Raw genomic sequence first — 11,776 nt, forward strand, 5'->3', positions numbered from 1 at the left:
CTGGCAAAGATAATCTTTAACTTTACATGGAAAATTGCAACATCCCGAGGACTGCCAAGTCACGACATTCTCCTATTCAGGACTTTCCATTATATTAAATGGCAACTATGGAAATGCCCAGAGATTGTAATAAACTAGAAACAAACATATATATCTATGAAAAAGATCTGTACAAAGTTGTAATCAACCAAAAATTAATTTTAAACTAGACTGCAAGAACCTCATCCCATCTACTGGAGATCTTGTCATTAAATTTAAAGGATTAGTAATAAAATTTGATTAAAATATAATTATAAAATGAATCTCCACTTATCTAAGACATGACAAATGAAGAAGAAAGTCCTTAAAAAAATCAGGAACACTTAACAGTGTAAAAAAATTGACACCTGAGTCATTAACTGATTACTGAAATGGTGGGTTTGTAATTGGGTGATAAAACAGATTACGCTTTATCTGTTTTAATTTAGAAGAATAAGTGGTGATCTCACTGAAAATTACAAAACTCTTAAGGAATTGACAGACTAGATGTAAGGATGATGTTTCATCTGTTGGTGTAACTGGAAACAAGAGTTGTAGTTTCAAAATGTGGGTTTAGCTATCTAATCCACCACAATTCTAAGAGATTCTTTTACATAGAATGACAAATCTCTGAATTGTTTCCTGAAGATGCCTGCTGATGCTCAATTACAGAGTATACACAGGACTGAAATGAATGTAATTTTTCAATTATTAACAAAATCAAGGGATAGAATGTTAGATCAGTAAAGTAGCACTGAGAATAAAAGATCAGCCATGATGTTAGCAAACATGCGGAGGAGTGTATGATATGCTAATCCCTGCGTACCTATGTACAAACAAAGTGTATCTTGCAGCTGAGCTGCATGTCTTTGACCAGACAGTTTTTGAATTTGAAGTCCTTTGTCAAAATGACAATGAACATGGTTTCGGTTTGTTTTGCAGATCAAGAATGTGAGGCTTGTTAGGTAAGGGTTCCAAGGGAAAGTTGTAGAAGGGTGCAGTGGAGAGTGAGAAGGATTGTAAATGGAGATCTGACAAATGTGAAAGTAGATTTGGGTAGATGTTATACACATCCATGTACATTTTTAATGTGGTTTATATTCAGTAGGCATATCTTTGTTCACACTGCTTGAGGTCCAAACTCGAAAACATTGCACATATTTTCATGTTTAAAAAGTCCTGAATAGAATAACTTAGCAGTCCTCAGAAAGTTGCAATTTTCTACATGAATTTAAATTTTCACCACCTTTTAAAAAAATGTGCTTTAAAGTTTTCAATAATTTCAAGATTGTTTAATTTATTAGAGCATAATTAGAGTATAAATTATAACCATATAACAATATATGTTATATGGTTATATGGTTCTAATTTATGCTCTAATTTTAAAATTATGTTCACTTGTTCTTGATACTCCAATCAAAGGAAATTTATTGTTATCTCCCCCCTGTTAAATCCTTTAAATATTTTAACATCTCAATTCAATTACCCTTTAAATTTCAATACTTAATGAATATGATAAAAAAGAGAAGTCCAATAAGTTGATCTTGAATAGTTAGGATTAAACCCCAAAATGTCTTTGAACCTGTGAGGGGATATAAATGTGTTTATATTTTGGTGATAATTTTATGTCATGCACAAAATAAGAAATGAAATGTTAATGTTTTACAGCTTCCAGCAATCTGCAGAGAACTTTGAGAAATCCAATACGAACCAAACAAACTTCATTTCCATTATTATTTTAATCACCAACTGCTGTGAAGTTATCAGGTAAATTTGTTAAGCAGTTAACATCATGTGTAAATTAAATGAGTAAGTGTAAAACTTCTGCTCATTGATTGACCTGTAGGCTAAGAAAATCCTAGTCAAATACAACTACTTCTGTGATTATCTCAAGAAGTGGTGCTGACATAAACTGGTTAATTAAAACTGAAATTGGTAAATTGGTTTATTGCTGTGATGTGTACTGATGTGCTTGTCTTGCATACCATCCATACAGATCAATTCATTACAATGGTGCATTGAGGTAGTACAATGTAAAACAATAACAAATCAGAATAAAGTGTTACATTTACATTGTGAATTCAGAGAGGGGATAGAATAAGGTAGATATCAGTCCGCATTGAATTTATAATTGCAGTGAAGTGGAGTGAGAATCCTCAGATTACAGGACTACACCTAACATCCGAAGGACACTGAAATATCTCTGATGTTAAAATGCTATCTTGCCATGGAAGCAGACTCACACAAATTGCTGGATAAACTCGGCAGGTCAGGCATCATCCATGGAAAGGAATAAAAAGCCGACATTTCGAGCTGAGACCCTTCCGGACCCAGATTTCACCCCTGAATTTGTAGAAGCTGCCTGTGAGATGACAGGTGTCAACATCTTGCATCCATTCAATTTTGAGCTTTTGAATTCAAAGTTATATCAAAATAAATTTCTATACCAGCAGCTGTTGGAAGTTGAAGATATACTTTCATATGAAAATAATGCTACAGTGGAAATTAAAATCAGCAGAGATATACAATGGATCAATAATCTGGCAATCCTCTTTCCATTATTACCCAAAATCAAAATGATATTCAATAAGATTACCTTTGCAAATCAGTCAAAGCACAGTTTTGTTTATACATAAGAAAACTACTGCTCTTTTTAATTATATTTTTAGGAATTACATTGACACAAGTGAGAAAATCACAAATACAGAATTGACGGAGAAAGTTCGATCACTTTTGAATGAAATGGAAAAAAAGACAAAAGACATTTTGTTAAAGACTTTGTTTTGTAAATTAAAGGTAAGATGAGTACGAATCAAACAGATATATACATAAAAAAAGACTTTTAAGAACTTTATCAGTGTCAAGCTTCTTACCAAGCTTAGAAGAGTTAAATATGATTTTTCATATTGTTTAGTATATAATGTACAAACACTTCACTGTGGTCAATTGATGTAATAGTCAGCAGTTGTAATTGTGATTTTGTTGAAAGAACTACTTAATATTTATTGTTTTCATAAGTTTAAAAACTGTTTGATTCAGTAAAAATTATATTAAAAGATTAATTGACTTTTTTCAGGGTTCCATTTTGTTAGAAGTTGAAATTTGCACTTAAGTAATTTGATTCATCCCAAGCTTACTTACTCCTTTATTTTATTCTGTAGCCTTATTGTAAAAAGCTGGTGACAGGAAAATGGCTTGAGTCTTCAGAACACATGATCAAAATGCTTGGAATATTGGAGGAACATCTTACAAAACTAGAGAAATTGAAAGCACCCTTGTATCAGGTGTGTAACAATAAGCAGAACCAGTAATATGACTTGAAATATTGTGATGATCATGTTTATCAAATCTACAGTAAAGATGACAAACAAGATGTGCTTCAGCTTTCTATGATCTGTCTGTAACAGAATGCTGCAGGGCTACTAAAAGGTCAATATATAAATAGCTGAACTGATTTGGCAAAGAACCTCAAGTAGTCCCAGAATAGTTTCACTCTAACGTGACTAGCTTCACCTAACATAGCAAATTTCTTCTCTTCTCTCAGATGGTAGTGAATTTCTGCCCCCCCCCCCCAAGTGTGATCATATATTTAAGAGAGATAGATAACTATTTGAAAGATCAAGGAATTAAGGGTTATGGGAAACACGCATAGGAGTTGAGACCAGCATAGATCAGCCACGATCATGTTGAATGATGGGGCAGAATTGAGGAGCCTGGAGGCCTATCCTGCTCCTATTTTCTTGTGTTGATCTTTGCCCAGGGAAGGATCAACAGCCATTTTGATTTCCTATAATGATTCCTGACCAATGACACATACAGTCAGAGTTATAGTACACTACGTCACAGAAACAGGACTTCTGGCCCATCTAGTGCATGCCAAACCATTAATCCGCCTAGTCCACAGTCGACATTTCAGGCAGGGCACCGAAGGGTCTCAGCCCGAAATGTCGATTGTACTCTTTTTCATAGATGCCGCAAGCCTGCTGAGCTCCTCCAGCATTTTGTGTGTGTCAGCATCTGCAGTTTTTCTCTTGTTTGTAATCTGTCTAGTCCCATCGACCTGCACCCAGGCCATAGCCCTCCATACCCCTACCATCCATGTACCTATCCATATTTCACTTAAATATTAAAATCAAACTCACATCCACCCCTTGTGCTGGCAACTTGTTCCACACTCTCACCACCCTCTAAGTGAAGAAGTTCCCCCTTATATTCTCCTTAAACATTTCATCTTTCACCCTTAACCCATGACCTCTAGTTCTAGTCTCACCCACCCTCAGTGGAGAAAGCCTGTTTGCATTTACCCTATCTATGCCTTTCATAATTTTGTATATCACTATCAAATCTCACCTCAATCTTCTATGTTCCACTGAAAAAAGTCCTAACCTATTCAACCTTTCCCTATAATTCAGGTGCTCACATCTTAACAACATCCTTGTAAATTTTCTCTGCACTCTTTCAAAGTTATTTACATTTTTCCTGTAGGTAGGTGACTAAAACTGGACACAAGACTCCAAATTAGGCTCCATCAATGTCTTATAAAATTTCAACATAACATCCTATCTCCTGTACATGATACAGTAATTTATGAAGACCAATGTGTCAAAAGCTTTCTTTGCAAGCCCACCTGCCAGTGATGCTACTTTCAACAAATTATAGACCTGTATTCCCAGATCCCTCTGTTCAATGTACTCCTCAGTGCCCTATTGCTCATTGTGTAAGACCTACCCTGGTTGGTCCACCCAAAGTTCAACACCTGACACTTCTCTGTATTAAAATCCATCTGCCATTTTTCAACCCATTTTTTGATTCGATCCAGATCCCACTACAAAGTTTGATAGTATTCCTCACTGTCCATGACATCCCCAATCTTGGTGTCATCCACAAATTTTATGCTGATCCAGTTTACATATTAGCATCCAAATCGTTGACATAGATGAAAAACAACAACAGACCCAGCACCAATCCCTGTGGCACGCCAACAGTCACAGGCCTCCAGTCAGAGAGGCAACCATCCATATCCATTCTCTGGCTTCTCCCACAAAACCAGTGTCTAATTGAATTTACTACCTCATCTTGAATGACAAGTGACTGAACCTTCTTGACCAACCTCCCATGTGGGACCTTGTCAAATGCCTTGGAGACAGCTTCCACTAAATTACCTTAATTAGCTTTCAAGGTAATTGTCTCAAAACCCTCTATAAGATTAGTTACACACAATCTACTATGCACAAAACCATGTTGACTATCCCCAATAAGTCCATATCTATCCAAATGTTTATATATCTGATCCCTTAGAATACCTTCCAAAAACTTCCCCACTACTGATGGCAGGCTCACCAGCCTAAAATTTTGTGGCTTATTTGTAGAGCCTTTCATAAATAACTGAACAACATTAGCTATCTTCCAACCCTCTGGCACCTCAACCGTGGCTAAAGATATTTTATATCTCTCTGCTGGAGCCCCTGTAATTTCTGCACTAGCCTCCCACAGGATCCATCTTGAACACCTTGTCAGACCCTGGGGATCTATCCATCCTAGCAAACACCTCCTCCTCTCTAATCTGTATAGGGTCCATGACCTCGCTGCTGTTTTGCCTCACATCTTTAGACTCTGTGTCCGTCTCCTGAGTAAATATATAGATGCAAAAAATCCATCTAACATCTCCTCCCATCTCTTTCAGATCCCCTTATAGATGACCATTCCGATCTTCCAGAGGACCAATTTTGTACCTTGCTGTCTTTTTGGCTTAATATATCTGTAGAAACTCTGAGGATTCTCCTTCACCTTTTCTGCTAAAGCAACCTCATGCCTTCATTTAGTCGTCCTAATTTCCTACGGCTTACGCCTCTTCTCACTGAAACTTCAGTGTGCCAAAGCCTCAACTCCCCACTCTAACACTGGCCCACTCAAATAATGCCCACTCCCACAATCGCCATTCTGCTTAAACCTAACTTCTTTTTTTCACCAAGTACCTAATTATGCATAATCCAATATCTCCTCGAGAACTGTGTCTTGTTGGCTGCCTCCATCTACTTCTTACTTCTCCCCCTCAGCACAATCCAATGGCTCCTCAGGAACTGTGATGCTCAAACTGCTGGATCCATCTATGTATGTGTGTGTTGTGTGAGGACAGAATTGATTGTTATTTGTATTCTCAAAGTAATTACTAAAGTACAGACATTAGTACTAAAAAGTCTGTGAAATGTATGAGTACTCATGGTATTCAAAGCAGCCTTTAGAAGGGAGATACTGTAATAGTACAAAACAACAAATTCAAAACTCTGTCTTAAATGTAACTGCTTTTATCTTCGACTGGTGTCCACAATTTATGGTGATTTTGATTTGTGTTTGTGCCTTTCAATAGGATATATTGAGGGAAATCCATAAGCAGCTCATTATAGAATACATTATAAGAATTATGAAGAAAAAGCTAAATTGCAAAACAGTAAATGAGCAGAAGAAAGTAGCAAACCAAATAAAGAATGAAGCCGAGCAGTTACAGAAACTCTTCTCCTTTTATGTAAGTCTCCTTTTATTTATATAAACTCTTTTTATCCAGGTAGTTTCTGTATTTTGGTATGATAGTGGCATGTGTATCAAATACCCTCTGACAGCCAAATCCAGCTAAGGCAGTACAATGTTGAGTTCAGCTCTGACGGGCATCTCCTGAGATGCCGCTGGTGCCAAACTGTATCAGACTCTGCCACTTCTTTGGATTCATCAACTGTATGGAGGAGTTGGAGGAGCCTACTGCATGGGCAGCAGATTGCTCTAAATATCGTACTGCCCTTGCTCGCATACTGGCTTGCGTATTGTAGACAGCTGGGACACAACATCCATGGTCGACCTAACAATGGGCCTCTCTCTCCTTGATAATCATCCTAACACTACCCATAATTTTACTAATGGAATATGAATGATATTTAGTCATTAATAATTACCATGGAAATGCTGGGGAAATGCATTAAAATTTTGGAAGAATTTGTATGAAGTTGAATTTAAAGGCAGGTCCATTCATAACTCAGGGAGCCCCTATATATGATATAATCTCTCTGGTCCTCTCTGAATACCATTTGCACTGTTGCTATTTCTTGTCTTTGCATTATTTCTTCCCAGTTTTCCTCTGAATCAATTACTAGAATACACTAGCAATCGCAAATTTCTTCAATATATTTCTATTTCTATTACCTTTCCCCACATGATATCTCCATGCCAGACACTTCAACCGTCATTCCACTATCCCATGTTTGAAAGTCAAATCTGCTTGATAGTGTTCACAGAGTGTCAAATTCTATTGCATTGTTTGGATTGGTTCTCTGAATGCTTCAAATAAGGATTCTTTTCCTGTTTCTCTCTTCTAATTTTCCCTTAACATTTTTCTGAACTAAGCTCAACAGAAGTGTAACCTAGTTAATGGTTTAGCAAAAAGTTTCAACTTTCAGAAATGAATGCAAATGAGGACCATCATACTGGACTAACTCCTCTGATAAATCATAACAATCAAAAAATGGATCTCTGATTTTTAATTCTTGCTTTTCCACAGTACATGCTCAACTTGTAACACTTTGATGCATTTTTGAGTGATCTTGATTATGAAGTTATAAATTATCTTACTACAGTAAGAAAATGTTATAGTTTGTATAGTTTTTCTTGGCTATGCTCAGCTCTTTAAAGGAGTCATCACTGGCTTTGACTCTGCCATCTTGACAATACATTCATCCACTAGATTTTCAAGATTCTTCTCTAACTCAATAAACAGAATTCCAAGAATTCACCTGTATGCCTGTGACACCATAATTTTAATAGTCTGTGACTAAGAGACCATGTTCTATGAGAGGGATAAAATAGATGTGGTTTCCTTTGAGGTGGTTCTACAAAGATTGATTCCAGGACCCTCACAGGTTACCCAGAGACCATATAATTGTCAAAATTTGTAAATACAGGAAGAGAGTAAAGGCAAATCTTGATTTCCTCACACTTGCAATTTTCAAATCTTGCTCCTTTGCTGAGACTAGCTTATTTCACTGTCCATTAATAATGAAAGGCCTGTACATTTTCTCCTAATTTCCACCTGTACTACTCTAGGGAACATTCTGTCAAGCTGTGTGCAATCTTGTTTTGCAATGTTTAATTTCCTGCTGCACCTCATATTCACAGCCAATTTCAATTTACTTTTCTATTGTATTGCAAACATGTGATACAGGATATCAGAAACAACAGAAATCAAGCAATGAATTAAGTGACAAACTTCCATGGTGATTTCATATCAGTGATCAGATGATAATCAATACTTATTTAAACTTACTGTTAAATTTAATATATTTACCAGACTACAATGATTACTTTGTTGAACATAGAACAATACAGCACAGTACAGGCCCTTTGGCCCACAATGTTGTGCCGACCCTTAAACCCTGCCTCCCATATAACCCTCCACCTTAAATTCCTCCATATACCTGTCTAGTAGTCTCTTAAATTTCACTAGTGTATCTGCCTCCACCACTGACTCAGGCAGTGCATTCCACGCACCAACCACTCTCTGAGTGAAAAACCTTCCTCTAATATCCCCCTTGAACTTCCCTCCCCTTACCTTAAAGCCATGTCCTCTTGTACTGAGCAGTGGTGCCCTGGGGAAGAGGCACTGGCTGTCCACTCTATCTATTCCTCTTAATATCTTGTATACCTCTATCATGTCTCCTCTCATCCTCCTTTTCTCCAGAGAGTAAAGTCATAGCTCCCTTAATCTCTGATCATAATGCACACTCTCTAAACCAGGCAGCATCCTGGTAAATCTCCTCTGTATCCTTTCCAATGCTTCCACATCCTTCCTATAGTGAGGCGACCAGAACTGGACACAGTACTCCAGGTGTGGCCTAACCAGAGTTTTATAGAGCTGCATCATTACCCCATGACTCTTAAACTCTATCCCTCCACTTATGAAAGCTAACACTCTATAAGCTTTCTTAACTACCCTATCTACCTGTGAGGCAACTTTCAGGGATCTGTGGACATGTACCCCCAGATCCCTCTGCTCCTCCACACTACCAAGTATCTTGCCATTTACATTGTACTCTGCCTTGGAATTTGTCCTTCCAAAGTGTACCACCTCACACTTCTCTGGGTTGAACTCCATCTGCCACTTCTCAGCCCATTTCTGCATCCTATCAATGTCCCTCTGCAATCTTAGACAATCTTCTACACTATCTACAACACCACCAACCTTTGTGTCATCTGCCAACTTGCCAACCCACCCTTCCACCCCCACATTCAGGTCATTAATAAAAATCACAAAAAGTAGAGGTCCCAGAACCTATCCTTGTGTGACACCACTAGTTACAACCCTCCAACCCACCACAACCCTCTGCTTTCTGCAGGCAAGCCAATTCTGAATCCACCTGGCCAAAGTTCCCTGGATCCCATGCCTTCTGACTTTCTGAATAAGCCTACTCTGTGGAACCTTGTCAAATGCCTTACTAAAATCCATGTGGATCACATCCACTGCACTACCCTCCTCTATATGCCTGGTCACCTCCTCAAAGAACTCTATCAGGCTTGTTAGACACGATCTGCCCTTCACAAAGCCATGCTGACTGTTCCTGATCAGACCATGATTCTCTAAATGCCCATAAATTCTGTCTCTAAGAATCTTTTCCAACAGCTTTCCCACCACAGACATAAGGCTCACTGGTCTATAATTACTCAGACTATCCCTACTACCTTTTTTGAACAAGGGGACAACATTCACCTCCCTCCAATCCTCCAGTACCATTCCCATGGACAATGAGGACATAAAGATCCTAGCCAGAGGCTCAGCAATCTTTTCCCTCGCTTCGTGGAGCAGCCTGGGGACTTATCCATCCTAATGTATTTTAACAACTCCAACACCTCTTCTCCCTTAGTAATAACATGCTCCAGAACATCAACCTCACTCATATTGTCCTCACCGTCATCAAGTTCCCTCTCATTGGTGAATACCAAAGAGAAGTATTCATTGAGGACCTCACTCACTTCCACAGCCTCCAGGTACATCTTCCCACCTTTATCTATAATCGGTCCCATTTTCACTCCTACCAACCTTTTGTTCTTCACATAATTAAAGAATGCCTTGGGGTTTTCCTTTACCCTACTTGCCAAGGCCTTCTCATGTCCCCTTCTTGCTCTCCTCAGCCCCCTCTTAAGCTCCTTTCTTGCTACCCTATATTCCTCATTAGACTCATCTGATCCTTGCTTCCTAAACCTCACGTATGCTGCTGCCTTCCATCTGACTAGATTCTCCACCTCACTTGTCACCCATGGTTCCTTCACCTTACCATTCTTTATCTTCCTCACCGGGTTAAATTTATCCCTAACATCCTGCAAGAGATCCCTAAACATTGACCACATGTCCATAGTACATTTCCCTGCAAAAACATCATCCCAATTCACACCCGCAAGTTCTAGCCTTATAGCCTCATAGTTTGCCCTTCCCCAATTAAAAATTTTCCTGTCCTCTCTGATTCTGTCCTTTTCCATGATAATGTTAAAGGCCAGGGAGCGGTGGTCACTGTCCCCCAGATGCTCACCCACTGAGAGATCTATGACCTGACCCGGTTCGTTACCTAATACTAGATCTGGTATGGCATTCCCCCAGTCGGCCTGTCAATATACTGTGATAGGAATCTGTCCTGGATGCACTTAACAAACTCTGCCCCATCTAAACCATTGGAACTACTGGTAATCAGGTGCCAATCAATATTAGGGAAGTTAAAGTCACCCATGATAACAACCTTGTTATTTTTGCACCTTTCCAAAATCTGCCTCCCAATCTGCTCCTTGGTATCTCTGCTGCTACCAGGGGGCCTATAGAATACCCCCAGTAGAGTAACTGCTCCCTTCCTGTTCCTGACTTCCACCCATACTGACTCAAAAGTGGATCCTGCTACATTACCCACCCTTTCTGTAGCTGTAATAGTATCTCTGACCAGTAATGCCACCCCTCCTCCCCTTTCTCCCCCCCCCCCACTCTATCCCTTTTAAAGCACTGAAATCCAGGAATATTGAGAATCCATTCCTGCCCTAGTGCCAGCCAAGTCTCTGTAATGGCCACTACGTCAAAATTACATGTATGTATCCAAGCTCTCAGTTCATCACCTTTGTTCCTGATGCTTCTTGTATTGAAGTACACGCACTTTAGCCCTTCTACCTTACTACCTTTACACCCTTTATTCTGCTTCTCTTTCCTCAAAGCCTCTCTATATGTTAGATCTGCAATAAATATTAAGTTATTATATCTAACAGATTGCTTTTAATTTAACTAGACATCTGAAACTACGCATCTAGAGTCTGCACTCCTTAAAATAGCTGAAATCATCAGGCTTAAAGACGTTGAAGCTATTACAATGGAAGTTGCTGCACTTTCCCGAGACTTCCCAGACGTTCAGTAAGTCCAATCGCAAAATTACAATCACAAAACTTGAAAATGTCATTTCAACTGAAGTTGTTTCTTGAAGAGTGAATAGATGGTCCCAATAAGCTCATCCTAAATAAAATATTTTGGGGGATTATTATTTAATAAAAGAAAGTGTTCATTGTTTATTAAATTAATTATATGCAAAAGACCAATTCCTGTGATGTGGTTTGAGAACATAGTCTCCGATGCCAAGGAGAGCAAAGGATGAAATATTTTTTGTTTGGCAAGTTAGATACTGAGAATCTGTTTCCTTGACTGGATGGCCTAGGACTAAGATACATTTTATCAGGCTAAGGAATTAGCCGT

The 11,776-nt window shown here is 38.5% G+C and overlaps 1 protein-coding gene and 1 long non-coding RNA gene across 4 annotated transcripts in view; one reads left to right on the plus strand and one right to left on the minus strand.

Moving 5' to 3' along the window:
* LOC140724926 (uncharacterized) overlaps positions 1–11,776 on the minus strand; it is a 166,167-nt gene that overhangs the window by 35,958 nt on the left and 118,433 nt on the right. The window lies entirely within an intron of this gene.
* Positions 1–11,776, plus strand: part of LOC140724924 (tumor necrosis factor alpha-induced protein 2-like) — a 42,993-nt gene that overhangs the window by 26,902 nt on the left and 4,315 nt on the right. Inside the window, exons 8-12 of the mRNA XM_073039737.1 lie at positions 1,687–1,785; positions 2,688–2,814; positions 3,180–3,302; positions 6,386–6,541; positions 11,319–11,440. Coding sequence (XP_072895838.1) covers positions 1,687–1,785; positions 2,688–2,814; positions 3,180–3,302; positions 6,386–6,541; positions 11,319–11,440 — 627 coding nt within the window. The remainder of the gene's footprint in view (positions 1–1,686; positions 1,786–2,687; positions 2,815–3,179; positions 3,303–6,385; positions 6,542–11,318; positions 11,441–11,776) is intronic.

Source organism: Hemitrygon akajei, chromosome 3, assembly GCF_048418815.1.
Source record: "Hemitrygon akajei chromosome 3, sHemAka1.3, whole genome shotgun sequence".
In the NCBI taxonomy this organism is placed as follows: Eukaryota; Metazoa; Chordata; class Chondrichthyes; order Myliobatiformes; family Dasyatidae; genus Hemitrygon; species Hemitrygon akajei.